Source organism: Stenella coeruleoalba, assembly GCF_951394435.1.
Source record: "Stenella coeruleoalba genome assembly, chromosome: 1".
Taxonomy (NCBI): domain Eukaryota; kingdom Metazoa; phylum Chordata; class Mammalia; order Artiodactyla; family Delphinidae; genus Stenella; species Stenella coeruleoalba.
This window is the reverse complement of record NC_137169.1, coordinates 7,670,907-7,692,586: the sequence shown is the minus strand read 5'-3', so window position 1 is coordinate 7,692,586 and position 21,680 is coordinate 7,670,907. Positions and strand designations below refer to the sequence as shown.

At 44.1% G+C, this 21,680-nt stretch overlaps 1 protein-coding gene across 4 annotated transcripts in view; it reads right to left on the bottom strand.

Annotated features, from left to right (window-relative positions):
* The window catches only part of UBE4B (ubiquitination factor E4B), a 111,215-nt gene that overhangs the window by 14,065 nt on the left and 75,470 nt on the right, over positions 1-21,680 (bottom strand). For all 4 annotated transcript variants that reach the window (XM_079946267.1, XM_079946268.1, XM_079946265.1 and 1 more), the window contains 6 exons: positions 18,213-18,312; positions 16,815-16,942; positions 12,371-12,469; positions 11,426-11,661; positions 5,379-5,505; positions 3,583-3,727 (listed from right to left, as the gene is read on the bottom strand). In XM_079946267.1, the coding sequence (XP_079802393.1) occupies positions 3,583-3,727; positions 5,379-5,505; positions 11,426-11,661; positions 12,371-12,469; positions 16,815-16,942; positions 18,213-18,312 (835 nt within the window). The remainder of the gene's footprint in view (positions 1-3,582; positions 3,728-5,378; positions 5,506-11,425; positions 11,662-12,370; positions 12,470-16,814; positions 16,943-18,212; positions 18,313-21,680) is intronic.

Sequence of the window (21,680 nt, the reverse complement as noted above, 5' to 3'; positions counted from 1 at the left end):
TCGGTTAGGCTGTCAACCTCTACAACTGTCAGCATGCTTGCCTCTGGTGCCATCCTCCTCCTTCTACTCTGCCATAGGCTGGGAAACAAGACAATAAAGTGTGTTTGACTCATGGGTAAAATAAGGTGGAATCTACTGAAGGCTCTGTGATAGACCAAATACAGAAACATCAGTACGGGCTTAAATTCCTACATCTGCTCAGAGGCCTGTTTACTTTACCTTGGGGGAGGGGAAACAGCTAGAACAGCTGATGTAGCCACACGAGTGCCCCCTGGGTAAGTGCCCGGTGGAGATCCCGCACCAGTGCTGGGTGACCTGCCCACCGCCCTTCGGTCAGGAACGAAAGGCTGAAGCAGGGAGGATGGAGGGAGAGCAAGGTGAGAACCACCTCAGTGTGTGTGTGGGTGTCACATTCATTCATCAATCGTGTGATCCAGCCCCTTCCATAGGCCAGGCCTCCTTTAGGTCCTGGAGATGAAGCACAGAACGTGACCAAGAAGGCTCCCTACCTCATGGAATTTAGACGCTAGTTAGGGAGATAAGCAATAAACAGACACCCACCCAGATACAGATAAGTCCGATAACGATGAAGAAAAATAAAGCCGAGCTGGGGTGGCTGGGGTGGCGGCAGGGTAAGAGTGTGCTGGGGCTGGGGTGCTAGTCTGGAAAGGGTGGTCAGGGAAGGCCTCTCTGAGGAGGTAACATTTAAGCAGGTATCTGAAGGAAGTGAGTCAGCAAGATCCAGGGGAAAAGCACTCAGGGCTCAGGGAACAGCAAGTGCAAAGGCCCTGCTGTTCGGTGGAAGATCAAGGAGGCGAGTGGGGGCAGGGTAGCATGAACGAAGGGGAAGGGCGGGGCCGAGACTGCAGTGCCCTCCAGGCCCAGAGTGTGAGAATTCGGGAAGCCTGGAAGGTCTCTGAGCAGAGCAGGGATGAGAGGCTGACAGATTTTAACACCATCCTGCTGGAATGCACATGGGCAAGGGTGGAGGCTGAAACCAAATGGGGGGCTACTCCGGTAATGCAGGTTAAGAGACGGTAGTGAGCTGGAGGTGGGGGAAGAGGTCAGATAACAAACATACTTTAGGACAGAGCCCAGGGGCCTTTGCTGGGAGAGAGAGGAATCAAGGAAGACTCCAGAAGGTGCTGAGCCAGAGCGATGAGCAGAATGCGGTCGGCACTTCCTGCGACAGGGCAGTCTGGAGAGGAGATCTGGGGGACGACATCAAGGGCTCAGTTTTGGACAAGTCAGGTTTGAGATCCTATTAGACCACTGGGCAGGGGCAGGTCAACAGCTGGTTATGTAAGCCTGAATCAGGAGTGAGCCGAGCTGGGGAGGCACATTCTGGAGTTGTTAGAATACAGACAGCTAAAGCCTTGGAATAGATGAGATCAGCTAGCAGTGATTTTCAACTGGGGGCATCAGGCCACGTGTGGGAATGTTTCCGGTTGCATGGTGACCCAGGGTCGGAGGGAAACATCACTGGCATTCAATGGGCACGAGCTAGAGATGCTAAAGGTCCTGCAGTGCCCGGGACCTTGTCCCATAGCAAAGAATTACTCTTACAGCAAAACTCCAACCAGCATCCTCACCGTGAAACACACGACCTAGGGAGCAAGTGTGTAGAGAGAAGAGAAGCCTGAGAGCTGAGCACCTGGGAGGACCAGGCGGGGAGGCAGGAGGCAGGAAGTGACTCCAAAGTCAAGCAGACCTGATTCTGAAGGAGCATTGTTTTAGGGATTATTTATGCCCTTTTCCATCCGCTGACCCAGAAAAATCAATCGTATCTGCTCAGTCGCCTCATAAACAAATGCTATTATTATAAGCACTGACTCTGGACGAGGTAATGTGCCACAGACCCGCATCCCAACATCGACAACGTAAGCTGGTCCAACATTAGCATCATGAGTGACATAAAGAGGTGTTACAGGAGTGGGGAGAAAGGTGAGACTTTGCAGCTCCACTGATGGGGCAGGTCAGCCGTGAGGGAGTATTTGGACAAGACGTCCCTCAAAGAATGGGTAAGATTTTAATACGTAAGAGTAGAATGTACAGCATTTTGGACAGAAGTGTCTCAAGGCAAACAAAGCAATAGGGGCTACACATCCTGAACACTTTCTCTGGGCTGGTCATGAACTATGTCCTCACCATCTGTCTCTCCTCACAACTTTCCCACAAGGCAAGAACTATCTCTGACTTACGGGCTAGGAAACAGCGAGGAAGAACTGTTAATGTGCGGCAGTGACAGTTCTCAAACCCAGGTCCCCTGGACCCCGAAGCTGGGGCTCTTGCAACTACAGCTCATCTGTTTCCCCGGCACGTTCTGCAAAGGCCGGGGGACTGGACCAGATACGGGCTGACGGACTGTGACAAGGGGTAAGCATGGGAGGAGTTCTTAGAGCCACCCTGGGGAGCCTCAGGCCTGGGGGTGACGCCGCCCCATGGGAAACGGAGAGCGGCAGGAGGAGGGTTTTGGAGGCATAGGAGCGAAACAGTTTAAGATGTGTTTAGAAATGCATATGAGGCTGGTGGGTAGGATGAACGCCATCGAAAGGCTGCCAGTACAGTGCCGAGGGAAAAGATGACGACCACTGCGCCACCTCATGAATACAATTAGAGGGGCTCAAGGAGCGTGGTGGCGTGGACACCGGAGAAATCCAGCATCCACGGACTCTGCGCAAAGCCCCCCAGAAGGTTTAAGTTTGTAGTTGAAGCATGTTGGCTACAGTAAGACGTAAAATTCTCATCAAAGCTGCAGGAATACTTGGAATGAAAGCCTTCCCTAAGTGTGCTTCGACAGTCTACGTTTAAGAGAGTTTTGACTCCACAGCTTTGGAACAACCTCAGTACTATCTTCACCTCGAGAACGCTGCTGCGAGTAAAGAAAAAGCGGTCCTCCCAGCTTTCCGGAAAGCAGTTCTGATTTTTGAACCTAACAAAACCAGGAGCAGAACTAAGCAATATATGAAGTCACCAATAGCTGCGAAGGGCCTAATAACTGACCGGGGAATCGTCTAAATGGTGGCAATCAATGTCACGAGAGGGCAGTGTGCTGTCACTGGCACAGCAGGAATTCCTCATGGAACCTGGCAAAACAGACCTCTTTTCTGTTTATAACTGAACGTAAAAACCAAGATGTACTGAGAGGAAAAACACCCCATCAGAGCCCTCCTGAGTTAGTCACACAGATGTCCAAAGAAGATCATGCGAACAAACCGAATTCTTGACTAGCAGACAGAGTCCTAGAGATTTAGTTCCTAGTTACTTTCCTACATCTTAACATATTCCAACAATAAAAGCTCTTCTCCAAAACAGCCCTTGAAAGTTAAAAAGGCAGAGAGAGTTTTCAGGACAAAGACTTCTCACCTCATTTCCTAACTTAAGGTCAAGTGTTTAAGGGTTCTCCTACCCCAAACCTGGGCTCTAACTTCACAGAAGCCCACAGGTGGGACGGTAACAAGTACCGACAAGTCTGTCGGACCTAAGCCTTCAGACCCAGATGCAGCCCCCAAAGCAGGGCTCTGCCTGGGGCCAAGGCTGCTTCCCTGCGATGCTGTCCCATCACCTGGACCGTGTCCTCACCCGGGGCAGCTGGTCCCACTGTTCTTTGTTCTTCATCTCTTCTTGCACTTCGTGGATCCGCTTCAAAGACTCCAGGCTTTCATCGAGCAAAAATGTTGTGTCGTTTATCAGCATGTTTATATAGCGGACAAACTGCTTCCCGGAACTAAAAAGGCAATTACACGGTACATGGTCACACATTTCCCTGGAGCGGAGGTGCAGCTCTGGTGCTGCAGCCCCACATCTCCTGAGACCTTGTCATTCTTCTGTATTAACTGATAAGCTCATTCCACCGATGTGCTACAGCCACCCTGCGCGGTTCCCGAGAGCCAAGTCCTAACATTCTAGAGTTCTGCGAGCAAATTCCCTTGGCAGCTCAAATTTGGCAACAGTGGTGGTATTTACACCCTGGACGACCAGCAAATGCTGATCTTTCTCCCCCTCCAGAGAGTGGGTTTACCAGCACTCCCCAGCTCATTCCCTCAATAATTTTAAGTAGAGAAAACACTCTTCCAGACTAGAAAAGAAAATATGCTTAAACTCCCCAACATATAAGGAAAGCACAAATACCCACATATAAGAGATAAGAGAACTTCCGATACAGTTCTTCTTTATTATAAAGAAAGACAGGTTGAAGAAAAAGTGGAAGCTGTAATACTGATAAAGTAGGATATTAACATACTTTATGGAAACAGAAGTTTCCAATCTCTGGAACTGTCCTGCATATCCTACTATAATGGAGGGACTTGCTGGTGAGCTGAGATGGCTTGGCCCACCTGTTAGTTTCTGTATCTGCCAGATTAGTAGAGAAAAGAGGAGCTACACTTCAGGATCTACTGCTGGGTGACCAGAGGGCAGTGAGCCCATGCCGGGGGTGCGGGGAAGAGAAGTTCCTGTGAACAAGGGCAGAGGCCTGGATTTCAGGAACATGGCAAGTTCAGGATGAACTCTCCAGGCAGATGAAGCTGTGGGCCTGCCTGGTCTCCTAAGCTCATGCCAAGCTTTTTTTGCTGGAATGTAATTCTGATGACAAGAGCAGTTCATGGAGATAACTAAATTAAAGAGGTTACTCTGCAGAAAGGTGTCTAGCAAATGGCTACTCCACTGGTCATACTTATACTGTTGACTAGTAACTCAGTAAACAAGTGACAGCTAGGCTTGACCAAAGACTGAACATGGGTTGCAAAAGATCCAAGGAGATGGGATAAAATCTCTTCTGAAGAATAATTCAAGAGTTCAATATTTTCACCTACCTTTCTATTTGAAGCACTTTTCTTTTTAAAGTAACTTAGATGGAATTACTAATGTCCAGGTTTAAGTAGTCACCGAAATTTCAGGTTGGTAATGAAAAGCCCTTAATCAAGGTCTAGGGCCTCACTACAAAGAACGTCACTTCAAGTGACAGCCTTATCCTATCTGCTTCTGAATCTGAAGTTCTCCTTACATTTCTAACTCCAAAGCTTGGTATCATATTCAAGAGCACCGTAAGATCTCATTTCAGGCATTCTGCAAATTCATTTAATACTGTACTCAGGAAACACCAAAAAACACAACACATCATTTCAGAATAGTTATAGATTCTTTCTCTACGTATACCATGCCCACAGTGTCTTGAAAAATCTAAAGTTCAGCAATGTCTGTCAAGCACAGAGATTTAGATAACCCTACTCACATTTAGCAGTACCATCTGGAAAACTTAAGGGAGGCTGAGACCAAGCAAACAGTCAACAAGAACCCAGCTGTGAAAGTTTTTAAGCGGCCACTCTACCTGTGATTTGCAAGAGAGCAAGCTGTGACATTAGGGGCCCAATACTCACTTGAACTCCTCCATAAAGGTGCCATGGTGAGCTATATTTTGCCAAAGGCTTTTAAAAATGGTGCTAATATGATAGCGAATGGTGAACTTGTCATAGAACTCGCTGGTGGCTCCGGTATGCTCAACATCTAAAGAAGAAAGACAAGGGACTGAAGCATATGTACTTTCTTCCCTTTCTAAAAGCAGTTATTGCTGCTACAATGTCATTGAATGAATAATACAAATCTGCAAAATCACAGATGTGATAAAATTTTGTCTATATCTCACATGGAAGGCAGAAGAGAAATTACGAGGTGGTTTTGAAGACAAAAGTTTCACAACCAAGGTCTGGCAATGACACAATAACAAAAGGAACTGGGCTGGGAAAATAGCTTGGCAACACCCATGACCAGAATCTGAATTCTCATAACTCCCCCAATTTTCTTAGTAATTTATAAAAATTCCATAGAACTTTAAATGAGTATCCCTGAGCAGGAAAAAAATTGGGTTAAGTTTTATTAAGGGCCACATACCTACTAAATGTGACTATTATTTTAACTACTTTTGTATAATTGATGTTCTAAAAGTAGAGAAAAGCATAGTAAATCTCTATGTACACATCATTCATTTACCAATTACCATCATCCATGTATCTTTTTACATGGAACAAAGATCAAACTTAGTTATCCAAAAGACAAACAGCTTAAGCATGAGAAATTCCTGAATTCATGACAAATCTTAAAAAGAAGGAAAACTGTCAGGTAAAGACAGTACGACTCAAGGAAAAGATAAAAGGCACCCTATAAATGCTGGTGGGGATGAACAGACAATTTTACAAAATGTATCACAAGCCATCAGTATGCCCATCTTTCTGACCCACCAATTCTATTCAAGAAAACACATGTTCAAAGACTGATCTCCAAGGATACTCATTAAAGTACTATTTATATGAAAAGAATATAAATAATCCAAGTGCCCAACAGAGAACCCAAAAAGGTATTTGTGATATATTAAGTGAAAACCATAGGCTACCAAACAAAATATACAGTTTGGGTCCAATCATATTAAAAAATACACACACACTCACACACATGATACACAAATTGACTGGAAAGATATAGAGCAAAATGTTAACAGATTCTCTCTGAGTGCAGAGATTATCAATGATTTTTATTTTCTTTTTTGCTATTTTCTATATTTGCCAATGAACAGTTTCTTGGGATTAAAAAGGAAAGTAGTTATTTAAAGATAAAAGGAATAAGCTAAGACCTACGGTACAAAGATCTAAAAGCACTTACATATATTCATTAAGTCAACCTTTCTTTAAGCTGAACTAAGTGTCATTTTATTAACTGTATATAAATGTGAACTAAAGCGTGGAGGGCTGATTCAGCAGAGTCCACAGGAGAAGAACACCGGGGGCTGACAAAGAGCCTCGTCGAGGCTCTAAATGGCTCATAACACCTGTACTGTATCCTGAACAGAGCAGAGGCTAAGTAATGACCGTTAACTTACTACCCATCAATATACATCTCTCCCAACATTAAAAGAAAATTCATTCCTAATGTTCCCTCAAAACTGCATCAGCCCAAGTTCTAATTCTCAAGTCCTAGTTCTGAGAGGCCTGCAATGAACTATCCCTGGTAGTTGCTCCCCCGTCACGAGTCTTCTGGCTTGATTCACTAGGCTGCCCGGGCCTCAGGGCCTTTACACTTGCTGTCCTCACTGTCTGCACACTGCAGCTGAGATCTGCTTATTGTCCCCTCTTGGGTCTCATTTTCAACATTACTCCAAAGTCATCTCCTCAGAGACCTCCCCTGACTATGCTCCTTAAAGCAGCACCAGGCCTTCCTCTCACACTCACTCTCTGGAATTACCTCATTTATGGGTTCAGTGTCTGTCTCCCAGCTAGGGTGCCTGACTGGTGATGGCGGGGATTTGGGGTCCTCACCGCTAGGCCCTGGCAGCAACACCAAAGCTGACCCGCAGTAGGAGCTCCGTACGTATTTGTTGAATTAGAGATCGAATCTACTTGGGCTAACGCTGGCTTTGCTGATTCAGATCAGCGTGGGGAAGAGAACAGTCTTGAAGGTAAGTCTTGGTTATCAGTGTTCTTCCTGGTTCTGAGTAGCCAAGTTTTGAGAGCTGGTCCTTAAGGCACTGACTGCTGTGGTACAAATAAAATACTCTTATTTTTGAAACTCAGTTTTATTTTTGGAACAAACATTTGATCTTAAGTATTGTCTAAGCTAGAATACCCTCTCTGGGGTGTAAAAGAGGAGACTGTTCCAGAGATCAATCTCTAATTCATGTCTGAGAGTCAGCCGTGCTCAGGAGCCAGGACCTCAGTCAGCAGGACTTAACATGGATTTGATGGACACGTGGGGAGTGTCCACCACGCCCGCGGCAGGGCTCCCTTGGCGCTGGGCCCGTGGTAACTGGAGGAGCACCTGTGCTAATGCCCGGCTGCTGAGGCCGCTGCCACTCACTGGCTGTTTACCTTCAGCAAGCTTCTTGACCTTTCTAAGCTGCAGTTTCCTCATTCGTAAAATGGAGATATTTATAGCATCCATCTTGAGGACTGCCGTGTGGATTTAGTGAAAGGATTAGTAAATGTTCAATAAGCAGTGGCTATTATTAGCATGGGTATCATCTAATACCCACGGACCACCACAGAGGTGGCCCAGGGCCAGAGGGCACACTGCTCCGTGGCAAGGGGGAAAGGAAAAACAACACCCGCCCACCAGCTCCTGGAATCTTACCGGTGGGGGGCCCCCCAGGCCCAGCACTGGTCTCACAGGCAAGAGGCCCAGCCCTGTTCTTTATACCAAAGCCACAGTGACAGGCCCAGGGCACTATCTGAGTACAAAATGCACTTAACTAAAAAATTTTTTTTTAATACTAACAATGCATGTTTACTGTAGAATAATTAAGATGTTCAGATAATTAAAAAAAAACCCAAACTACCCACAGCTCTACCATTCATAAATAACCAATTCACTGTTAATATTTTGGCGTATACTCTCCCACACTTTTTTCTGTAATATATATATGTGTACCAAAACGTGGTCATACTTGACATATTGTTCCATTACATGGCATTTTCTTTACTTTTTATTACTTAACCACGTACTGTAAATAACACACTATTTTTCATGGTTCCCATAGACCCACCGTATGGATACACTATAATTTACTTAACTGACCCACAATTGGCAGGAATTTAGGTTGTTTTTAATACTCTCACTGTACCGCATTATAAATACTAACACAGTGAATGCTGTTATAAACATTTATAGACATCTATATTTATTCCCACAGAATCGATTACTATGAATGAAATTTACAGGTAAGAGGGTGTACTCATTATTTAGCTGCTGTCTCTCAGCCCCAAATCCACCAATTTTTTTTTTTAAAAGACATTTATTTATTTATTTCTTTGGTCGCGCCGGGTCTTAGTTGCAGCACTGGGCTCCTTAGTTGCGGCATGTAACTCTTAGGTGCGGCATGCACGTGGGATCTAGTTCCCTGACCAGGGATCGAACCTGGACCCTTGCATTGGGAGGACGGAGTCTTAACCACTGGGCCACCAGGGAGGTCCCCCCAAATCCACCCTTTATACTTGGCTTTGTGATACTGACGCTGGGACTCTTAAGTTTCCCTTTGCCGGCTGGCCCCCCTGTTAGGCTCGCCAACAGGGGGCGCTGCAGGGGAGCTGGAAAACTGAAGAAGGGACTTGGACCTCTGTTGGCTTGCTGCTTCCATCATGGACTCTCCCAGCCCAGCAGCAGCAGCTGGCTTGTTTCCAGCTTTGTTCCACACTCGCAGGACCAGGAATCCCACATGCCCTCAGAGACACCAGCACCAGCTGGCCAGCATGCTTCCTCAGGCCTGGGTCCCAGTTCTGTCTAAGCACTAATTTGAGGCACTAGAATCCCATAACCCCAGCCTTTTCCCTTGGTTCCCCCAGTCCTAGGGACAGATGATGGCTGCTCCCTGTACCGACAATCTGTACTACCCCAGTGTTCCTTATTTGCCTTTTCTGTCTTCCACTACCTATTTCACCAGTTCCTTATGTTAAATTCTCTCTTAAACTAACCAGCAGGTTATGCTAACTGGGCCTTGACTGATATGGAAGATAAAAGGCTTTGGTGTGGACTGTCAATTTGCCTTCCAGAAAGGCTTTACCAACTTACATTCTTAAGAGAGTTTCATAGCACTAATTCTACACACGAGCTACGGAGGAGATGAAACAGACTTTTGCAGGTTCGCTTATTTCCCTACAACCATATTAGCACTAGGTATTCCCATCTTAAAAATAAATTTAACAGGTGAAAAGAGGTACCTCATCATTATTTTAAGAAATGCAGAATTACCTTCAATTCAGGTAAGCCTGACAGGTGTAAGGGACCATACAAGGTCCCGTCCTGTACACGGGTGATGTACCACTTGTACCTGGAATGGCCCGTGGTCCTCTCCTACCAGGGCTGAGAGGTAAGAGGAGGACAGGAGAGCCAAGCGGGGGCCTTTTACCCAGGAGTGTTCTGCTGTTGCCAAGGTGAGCATGTTAACAAAACTTCAAGAGGCCTGCATACTTGTTTAGGTTTAAGAGGATATAGGCAGGCTTGGGGAAGGAGAGAATCTCCTAGTAGGTGACATAAGATAATAGTGACAAAGGGGAAAGGAGGTAGACAGGTTCTTGAGCCTCAGAAGCACACAGAGAGAGATGTCAGCACCAGCCCAAAACAAGCAGGAGCAGGTCTTGGTCTACAGGTAAGGGGTGGTTGTCACTGAACACAGAGGAATCCTCAAACTGCTGCTGCCACCGTGAACAACAATGGACTGTGCTCTGGGAGGCTGGTGTTTCTTCTAAGAGCATGGCGAGTACATTCTGCTAAATGGGTGCTCAGAACGTGCTAGATTCAATAGAAGATAAGAAGACAGACAAGGGCTTCCCTGATGGCGCAGTGGTTAAGAATCCACCTGCCAATGCAGGGGACACAGGTTCGAGCCCTGGTCCGGGAAGATCCCACATGCCGTGGAACCACTAAGCCCACGTGCCACAACTACTGAGCCTGCACGATCCACAACTACTGAGCCCACAAGCCACAACTACTGAGCCCACATGCCACAACTACTGAAGTCCGTGTGCCTAGAGCTTGTGCTCCTCAACAAGAGAAGCCACTGCAATGAGAAGCCTGCACACCGCAATGAAGAATAGCCCCCGCTTGCCGCAGCTAGAGAAAGCCTGTGCGCAGCAACGAACACCCAACACAGCCAAAAATAAATAAATAAATAAATAAATAAATAAATAAATAAATAAATAAATAAAAAGAAGACAAACAACACACTTCCTTTCCTGAGAAATATACAAACTGGAGGGAAAATGTTCCATCTGTATAATCCTGTGCCTTTGGTAGAGAACAGGTGAATGCGTCCCCTAAGTAATGGGCTTTATGAAAACACATTTGCAGTTCAAAAGCCAAATTAAAAATGAAAATTTGGAATACAATTCAACCAGAAGAGGAAGACCTCCTTGCAGAGTGCCTGATACATTCTCAGTTTTGTTCACCAGTGTCGCCTAGCACCTAGAACAGTGCCTGGCAAATAGCAGGCATTGGATGAATGTACACAATTAGTCAATGAGTGACTCTCAGAGATCCTGATTCTGTTGGTTTGAGTGGCATCTCCAAGAATAAGCATTTTTAACAAGCTCCTGGTTTTACCCAGTTTTGAAACTCTGGGTTATAGGACAGTGTTGCGAAACTAATGTTGTAAGTTAAAAGCCAAAATTACCCAGGTAGTTTCAGATAAAAACACCAACTTGATCTCAGTGTTACCCATCTGACTTTCAATGGATCTCACTGAATCATCAGGGACTAGTATATAGAGTGGTCAGTGTAATATTTCCACAACTCAGGGGAAAAATAACCGACAGTTTATGCTCTGCTGGCAGTGTATTAGTGGGTCATACTTAAGCCGATGTCAGAATATTAGGTAACAGGTTTAGAACAACTTCAACCACTGGCTTTAGACGACCTTGCCCACCTGTACACATCAGGAACCTACCTGTATAAAACTTCATCAGGGAAGGGACCAACAGCTTGGTGGAGAGAGGATGGTTCTCAATCATTTCAAAAAACTTCTGGGTCCGTGGCTGAACAGCAGGGTTAGTCATAAACATGACTTCTACGAGTTTGGCCACCAGATATGGATTTCGGATGTAGTTCTGGTTACACAACATCACAACGAGGAACATCACAATATCCTGAGTACAGGGCTCATAAAGCACCTGAGGAGAGTATCTGAAGAGAGGTGAGAGGAACAGGTAGTAAAGCTCTGAGAAAACACGGGTGGATGCTGGTGTCATTAGGCAAGGAAGGGGACGAATAGGTCTAGGAGCCAGGACATGGAATTCCCTTTAACTTGCTGAGTTTAAGGTGACTATCCCCATTACAACTAGGTAGATTTAAAACCCATTGCGTCTATTGGCCATAGCATGTTATATTAACTTATGTTTTAGAAAATAAACCAAAGGTATGATTAAATCATAGGTGAATTTTACAAAAGATCTTCACGACCAAAAAGACTTTAAAAAATATTTTGATGGAGCTGTTTTCATTTTTTCAAAGTTCAAATATTGGTTATACACTCAACATATTTCTTTGTAAGCATTCTCTAATTTTACAATTGAGAAAAATTTTGGTACAAAATATAGAGGTGGGTATTTCTGGCTTTTGAATGTTCACTCAGATATTTATAAACGGTTTTCTCCTTGTTTCTCAGACACACAATTCGACTCACTTTTCACAGAGCACATTATTACCAGCACTGTTAATCCTCCTCTGTCTTGAGTTATTACTGGAATTGGCTGGATGCCACAGCCGGATTTATTTTTCCAGTCTCCAGGCAGCATTCGGTTAAAGCAGTGGCATAAGATGGAGGTTCATAATATAATGTACATATTAAATATAAACACATATTAGAACTATGTAATACGGGAATGGGACTTACTGTACAATAAAAAATAAAAATTCAGCAACATCTTCTACATAAAACTCAGGCAATGCTGCAAATACCTTGGGGACATCTGCACTTAAAGGCAGCGTGATGCTGTCAAAGAGAAAAAGTACCGGTTACAAAATGAAATCATGACACATCAAACTACAAGGAATATTACACTACCAACACAAGTAAGTGTTTCACTTGGAAAAAGCTCTCATTCTATAACAGAACTATGTAAAAAGTGCACAGGCAAAGAAACTACAACCAGAAATGAACAGGGAATAATGAAGACAGGGATAGGCTAGGGTGGACGTGAAACATTTTCGTTTTTCCTTTCCTTGATTTCTTGATTTTTATTTATTGCATTAAGATTAATGCAATAAATGTGAAGGAAATAAAAGGGTCATGTTTGGTCATTTTATGGAACTCAAACTGTTTGAGACAACAGAGTTACACATGTACTTTAAATACTATTGGGTTGGCCAAAAAGTGCCTTCGGTTTTTAAGTAAAAATAAAAGACACATTTTTCATTTTCAACAAGAACTTTATTGAACAACGTCTTCACCCTTTTGATCCACTACTTTCTGCCATTTTTCAGGCAACTTCATAATTCCATCTTCCCAAAACTTTTTATCTTTTTGAGCAAAGAACTGTTCCAGGTGCCTTTTACAGTCTTCCAGGGAATTGAAATTTTTTCCATTAAGAGAATTTTGTAAAGACCGAAATAAATTCAAATCCAAAGGTGCAATGTCTGGTGAATACGGCAGATGAATCAGAACTTCCCAGCCAAGCTGTAACAGTTTTTGTCTGGTCATCAAAGAAACATGCGGTCTTGCGTTATCCTGATGGAAGATTATGCGTTTTCTGTTGACTAATTCCGCACGTTTTTTGTTGAGTGCTGCTTTCAGTTGATCTAACTGGGAGCAGTACTTGTTGGAATTAATCGTTTGGTTTTCCAGAAGGAGCTCATGATAGAGGACTCCCTTCCAGTCCCACCATATACACAACATCACCTTCTTTGGATGAAGACCGGCCTTTGGTGTAGTTGGTGGTGGTCCATTTTGCTTCCCCACGATCTCTTCCATTCCACATTACTGCACAGTATCCACTTTGCATTGCCCGTCACAATTTGTTTTAAAAACGGAACATTTTCATTACATTTAAGTAGAGAATGGCATTCGGAAATACAGTCAAGAAGGTTTTTTTTGCTTAACTTATGTGGAATCCAAACATCAAAGCAATGAACATAACCAAGTTGGTGCAAATGATTTCCAACGCTTGATTTGGATATTTTGAGTATGCAGCTATCTCCCACGTGGTATAACATTGATTGTTCTCAGTTAATGTCTTGATTTGATCTCTATCAACTTCAACTGGTCTATCCGACCGGGAGTGTCATCCAGTGAGAAATCTCCAGCACGAAACTTCGCAAACCACTTCTGACAACATTCTATCAGTCGCAGCACCTTCTCCATACACTGCACAAATCTTTTTTTGCGTTTCAGCTGCGTTTTTACCTTTCTTGAAATAATAAAGCATGATATGCTGAAAATGTGACTTTTTTCCTTCCATCTTCAATATTAAAATGGCTACACAAAAATTCACCAATTCTGATGTCTTTTTTTAAATGCACACTGATATGACAGCTGTCACATACAACCTAACAAAATTGTTTCGAATGAAGTTAAAGACAACTAAGTGCTACTAGAGCCATCTTACGGAAAAAACTGAAGGAACCTTTTGGCCAGCCCAGTATTTTCCACTCCTGCAGGGGGCTTGGGCCAACCTCACCAACATTGGTGATCCTGAGATTTCATAATAACCATAAAATAATAACAAATAAAACAAAAATGGCTGCCTGGAGGAGCTGTCCAGGTGATGATAAAGAGATCAAGAATGTCCTCAGCTCATTCTCTGAATTCGCTAGGGATTTGCCTGGACCCAGTGTCTAGGGGGACCTAATATCCTGTTAACTCCAGCGTTTAGCTTCCAATTTCCTTTTCTATCAATCAAAGATTTTATAGCCAATTTTCCAAGAATGTAAAATGGGAAACAGTCTCTTCAGCAAGTGATGCTGGGAAAGTTGGAGAGCTGCATGTAAATCAATGAAATTAGAACACTCCCTCACTCCATGAAAAAAAATAAACTCAAAATGTCTTAAAGACCTAAACATAAGACATGACACCATAAAATCCTAGAAGAGAGCATAGGCAAAGCATTCTCTGATATAAATCATACCAATGTTTTCTTAGGTCAGTCTCCCAAGGCAATAGAAATAAAAACAAAAGTAAACAAATGGGACCTAATCAAATTTACAAGCTTTTGCACAGCAAAGGAAACCATAAAAAACAAATGAAAAGACAACCTATGGAATGGGAGAAAAGTATCGGCAAATGATGTGACAGACAAGGGCTTAATCTCCAAAATATACAAACTCATACAACTCAACAACAAAAAAAATCAAACAACACAATTGAAAAATGGGCAGAAGACCTTAATAGACACTTCTCCAAAGAAGACATACAGATGGCCAGTAGGCACATGAAAAGATGTTCATCATTGCTAATTATTAGAGAAATGCAAATCAAAACTACAATGAGGTACCACCTCACAAAGGTCAGAATGGCCATCATGAAAACGTCTACAAATAACAAATGCTGGAGAGGGTGAAAAGAAAAGGGAACCCTCCTACGCTGTTGATGGGAATGTAAGTTGGTGCAGCCACTGTGGAGAACAGTATGAAGATTCCTCAAAAAACTAAAAATAGAATCACCATATGATCCAGCAATCCCACTCCTGGGCATCTACCTGGACAAAACTATAATTCAAAAAGATACATGCACCCCTATGTTCACAGCAGCACTATTCACGATAGCCAAGTCATGGAAAAAACCTAAATGTTCATTGACAGATGAATGGATAAAGAAGATGTGGTACATATATATACAATGGAATACTATTTAGCCATAAAAAAGAACAAAATAATGCCATTTGCAGCAACATGGATGCAACTAGAGATTATCATGCTAAGTGAAGGAAGTCAGAAAGAGAAAGACAAATACCATACGGTATCACTCATACGTGGAATCTAAAACATGGCACAAATGAACCCATCTACAAAACAGAAACAGACTCACTGGCATAGAGAACAGACTTGTGGTTGCCAAGGGGGAGGGGGGTGGGGGAAGGAAGGATTGGGAGTGTGGGATTAGCAGATGTAAACTATTAAATATAGGATGGATAAACAACAAGGTCCTACTGTATAAACACAGGGAACTATATTCACTATCCTGTGATAAACCATAATGGAAAAGAATATTAAAAAAGAAAAGAATGTCTATATATGAGTAACTGAGTCACTTTGCTGTACAGCAGAGACTGGCACAACACTGTAAATCAACTCTACTTCAATTAAAAAAAATAAAGAAAAGCGAGGCTTCCCTGGTGGCGCAGTGGATAAGAATCCACCTGCCAATGCAGGGGACACGGGTTTGAGCCCTGGTCCGGGATGATCCCACATGCCACAGAGCAACTAAGTCCATGTGTCACAACTACTGAGCCTGCGCTCTAGAGCCTGTGAGCCACAACTACTGAGCCCACATGCCACAACTACTGAAACCCGCGCGCCTAGAGCCCGTGCTCCACAACAAGAGAAGCCACTGCAATGAGAAGCCCGTGCACCGCAACGAAGAGTAGCCCCCTCTCGTGGCAACTAGAGAAAGCCTGCGTGTAGCAACGAAGACCCAATGCAGCCAAAATTAACTAACTAAATAAATAAATAAAAGCAAAAACAAAAAAACCCCCAGAACAACAACAAAAAACCCTGAAGATTTTATAGTCAATTTTTAAAAAGCATTATGTCAAAATTAATAATTTAATAGGTGTTGACAGTCCCTTATTACTGTAACTAATTCCAAGGAAAATATTTACTTACTTATTTATTTTTTTCCCCAGGCCGCGCCATGCGGCATGTGGGGATCTTAGTTTCCCAACCAGGGGTCGAACCCATGCCCCCTGCATTGGGAGTGTGGAGTCTTAACCACTGGACTGCCAGGGAAGTCCCCGAAAATATTTATTAATACTACTACTTTCGGGCTTCCCTAGTGGTGCAGTGGTTGAGAGTCCGCCTGCCGATGCAGGGGACACGGGTTCGTGCCCCGGTCCGGGAAGATCCCACATGCTGCGGAGCGGCTGGGCCCGTTAGCTGTGGCCACTGAGCCTGCGCGTCCAGAGCCTGTGCTCTGCAACGGGAGAGGCCATAACGGTGAGAGGCCCACGCAACCAAAAAAAAAAAAAAAAAAAAAAAAAAATTACTACTTTCTATATAAGTACAACCTGGAAATGAATTCTTAATAACGTAAGGGTCTTGTCTTAGGTATTGGCTTTGAAGAACAATAAAGACAACACAGCCTGGGGAGTGCAGCCGGCGTGAAGAGGACAGAGCACACTCACTCGGGATAGGCAGGGTCCAGGATGCGGAGCAGCAGCTGAATGAGAAGGCCGTAAAAATTCAGACATCTTCTCAGGAAGCTCTCGTCAAGTAAACCAGCATCAGCACAGGCCTTGCATCGTACCAGTTTCTGCGGAAGCAGGTATGTCCCCACCCATAGATTAATTAGTTGGTGGCTAAGTACCTGCAGCGTGATTGGGCAGGGAATGGGCAAGGAGATGGGAAACCTAGGCTCTAGAGCTTCAAGAGCTTCCTTGCTAACTGCCTGTAAGATGCTGGTCATGTCTCAAGAGCTTTCTCTTTCTCCGTTCTAAGAGAAAGAAAAGGCATGCCATGCGAATCACTGGGCACAGAACCTAGCACACAGTTAGTGCTGAAAAAGGTTAGGCTGTCACTGCCATATTCAAATAACCTGATGGGGGAGGCCCTTCGGAAGTCAGGGATGGTTACTGAGAAGAGCCAGACAAATCCGCATCTCAGTGCCAGGTCAGCATTGAGCTGAAAAGCTGCTCTTGGGCAAAATGCTTGTCCACCAAGGGTATGATACCCCCCCAGAGTATCGCTGTGAGTTTAAACACACACGTGAGCACACAGTGCATATAAACAGTTTACAGGCTTCTTGAAACCTATCTCTGGAGTGCTTAGGGGGTCTATAGACCCCAGAAAAGAGCCCCCAGCTTTTTCAGCATCTCAAAGAGGTCTACTGTATAGATAGATAAAACTGAAATCTTAACTTGTACCAGAAATCTAAGTCAGGTAAAATGTCTACACATCATCCTACTAATCAAGAAAAAACACGACCAGCTAACACTCAGCTTTGTAATGTGAACATAAAAATGCATAAATGAAAAATGCATAAATTTGCTGTCTGTGCTTCCCTTGTACAACCTTAGCTAGCATTTGTTCCCAGTTATGTCTCATAAGCAGAAATCTTCCCATCTGCATTAGGTTCTATACGATGGATCGTTTTCAATTAAACGAACAATGAGGGGCAAAGCAAAGAGATCTTTCCACTACCACAAATCCACTTTGTCAAACATCATGAAAATGCGTGGCTGGACAAACTGGAGTTGTGTGTGTTTTGAGGTGCGGGGGCGAGGGTTAGCAGATGGGGAGGATCTTGCACAAGGCAAGGAAAGGGAGGTGATGTTCAACTGAGGATGATAAAATCCATTAAGAATTCATATTGTCATTGGCACAGGCATAGGCATTTTCTGTCCTGAGATTTAAATATACATAGAAACTATCCACAAGTTTTTAAATGTACCATTTTTATCTTGGGGGGAAGAGAATAATGAGAAAAACTGAAGACATTAAACTGCTCACTCAAGGCGCATATTCTGGTGGGAAAATTACTATTATGAGGCTGGTGTATAATTATCCCGATTAATGATACAAACCTTAAGCTGAGTTTTGCAGCGCTTCAGCATTTCACGGTGTCTAGCTGCCAGTGGGGAGTCTTTCCATTGGCTTTCATTGTTTTTCAAATCTTCCACAGTTCTGAAAGTGAAGACTAACAGTCAAATGAAAGAAGACACAGAGATCCATCACCCACCTTATCTGTTCATTTTCACCATGTCACTGACTCTCAGACACATGTTCCCTCTCTCCCCCCATGTCAGCATCACCAAACTCAGTGGCAAGTTATGGCTAAATTGGCAGTATTTTTCTTTCTTACTGATTCCCAACATAACGATGTCTTAAAGTGGATGGCATTTTAGATTTGATGAAATACAGTAATCATTACTTTTGGAAGGACGTACATTGCTCCCTGTTTTTCTGGGAGGGAGAAAGTGCAAGGTCGCCACGCCTACTCAGTGACCCAAAACAAAAGGCTGCTTTACTAAGGACACTTTTCCTTCTGCTTGGAATGCTCTTCTCTGAGGTTACCTTTGCGACTTGCTCCTTCACTCCCTTCGGGTATCTCCTCAAATGTCACCTGTCAGACAGGTAAAGCCTTCCCTGATCATGTAATATGCTGCATATTTTAAAGACTGGCTCACTTAACACTATGTCAACCCTTTCTATCTATCAAAACACTGTGTAGGAAACTAGGGGGCAATAACTTCTTTAAAAGTACATTTCCTAGCGACTTCCCTGGTGGTGCAGCGGTTAAGAATCTGCCTACCAATGCAGGGGACACGGGTTCAAGCCCTGGTCCGGGAAGATCCCACATGCCGTGGAGCAGCTAAGCCCGTGTGCCACAACTACTGAGCCTGCTCTCTAGAACCCGCGAGCCACAACTACTGAGCCTGCGTGCCACAACTACTGAAGCCCACGCACCTAGAGGCCTATGCTCTGCAATAAGAGAAGCCACCACAATGAGAAGCCCGTGCACGACAACGAAGAGCAGCCCCCGCTCGCCGCAACTAGAGAAAGCCCGTGCGCAGCAACGAAGACCCAACACAGCCAAAGATAAATTAATTAAATAAATAAATAAACAAAAACAAAAACTACATTTCCTTGATTCCCTTGCTGCCAGCATTTCTGCACATGATCTAGCTTCCACCAAGAGGTGAGCCCTCACTGAAGGCAGAAGTGAATATAGTGAAGTGACAGCCACATGGTTCTTCTGGAAGCACAGTGTTGACGGGTTTTGCTTGAAGCACTGGCAGAGGCTGAACCCTGAAGCAGCTTCTTCCTGCCAGGCCAGGTTCGAAGAAGAGCTCTGGGAGTTCTCTTTTCCAGGCGTGCCAGTGATTCAATAAACCAAATAGTAGCCTTAATTATCCTCTTGCTGCTTATCTCAGACGAAGTGGATTCCTCTGTCTACAACTGGAACATGAATAATGGTAGACAGAATAATGCTCCGCCCCACCGCCCCACAGGAAGATGTCACAGCTTAATCCCCAGAACCTGTGAATATGTTACCTTACATGGCAAAAGGAAACTTGCAGATGTGATTAAGGGTATGGAGTCTAAGACGGGCCCATATGTCTGGGTGGGCCCAATGTCATCTCAGGGTCCTTCTAAGAGAAAGAGGGAGTCAGAGTAAGAGAAAGAGTTGTGACAAGTGAAGCAGAGATCAGAGGGAGGGAGAGCTGAAGATGCGATGGTGCTGATTTTGAAAAGAGAGGAAGGGGGCTGTGAACCAAGGAATGTAAGGGGTCTCCAACAGCTGGAACAGGCAGAGAAAGAGATCCTTCCCTAGAGCCTCAGAAGGAATGCAGCCTTGATTTTAGGACTTCTGACCACCAGAACCCTAAGGTAATAATTTTTGTTGTTTTAACTCACGAAGGTCGTGGTAATCTGTTGCAGTAGCAAAAGGAAACTAACATAACGACCTATATGCTTATTGGCAAGAAGAGGTTACAGGTAACAGGCCCTTCAGAAAAATGGGCCTTTGGGATTAGTTCTTCGACTGGGCTGGTTTGAAAGTGGTGAAGGGGACTTCCAGTGGTCCAGTGGGTAAGACTCCACGCTCCCAATGCATGGGGCCTGGGTTCGATCCGTGGTTGGGGAACTAGATCCCGCATGCCGCAACTAAGATCCTGTGTGCCACAACTAAGACCCGGTGCAGCCAAAATAAATAAATAAAAATAAATACTTAAAAAAAAAAAAAAAAGAAAGCAGTGAAGATTCAGTTAGCATGTGAGAGCATAAAACTGGTAGCCCAGGTTCTCAGTGGAAAAACAGCTGCATAAACGATCACCAGTGACCTCCTGGAGTGAAGAGATGGTGTGGCTACTTGTAACTATGCTGGAAAGCTCACAGAAGAAAATGACAGGCTCCAGATTTTAAAATCTCGCCTCAAGAACAAGCCAATGAGTCAGGGAGTTTCTAAGATGACCATAAAGAAGCAGAGTCTGGTCCTATAAAGCACCAAATTATAACATAGACTGAATCCATAACCTCACTGGATCTCTTATCTAAATGTCAGAGCAAAGACTGGGACTCCAAGAATTCAAATGGAGGAGTTCAGGAGAACCAAAGTACCCAAATCCCTAAATCCCCTGAGCCTCGTCTGACAGCAGAAGCAGCTCCTGCAGTGACTGTAGCTCAGATGGTCAAATTGCAGGATGATGCCAATTTCCCTTAGGTCCCAACCCATCACACGTTATTGCTTCCAGAACCGAAACTGGAGTGAGATCAATCACTGTCCTTATGGGCCAATGACAAAGCCATATGCAGGAAAAGCACACATTTGAAGAAAAAAGAAAGACCAAGATTTGCTAACATGTTATATTAGCTTCCTATTGCTGCTGTAACAAATCATCACAAACTTACTGGCTTGCAGCAACACAATTATAGTCTTAGAGTTCCAGAGGTCAGGAGCCTAAAATGGGTCAGCAGGGGATGCATTCCTTCTGGAGGCTCTAGGGAGAGTGTTGCCTTGCCCTTTCCAGCTTCTAGAGGGAGCCTGCATTCCTTGGCTTGTGGACCCACATCACTCTGATGTCTGCTTCTGTCATCACATTTTCCTTTCTCACTCTGACCTTCTTGCCTCCCTCTTAAAAGGACCCTTGTGATACATTGGGTCCACCCAGATAATCTAGGAAAACCTCTCCATCTCAAGATCCTACAATTAATCACATCTGCAAAGTCTCTTTTACCATGTAAGGTAACACATTCACAAGTTCTGGGCACTAGGACATGAACATCTTTGCCGCACCACTATTCTACCTACTATGTATGTAGTGAAGAAATGTGGCAGTATGTGTGGAACAGATTCTGAAGATGCTTGATCACCAAGAGAGGAACATGCTAACACACTCCTAAGTGGGGATAAATTCATTGACATGAATACAACGACCAGAGTCTCTGGATTCAACCTTATCCTGAGTATCTGGGAGGGGCTCTAACTGTGTGCCCACCTGGTTGACTAAAACCTAGAATTGAAGTTGAGTTGTTAGGAATTCCTTGATATA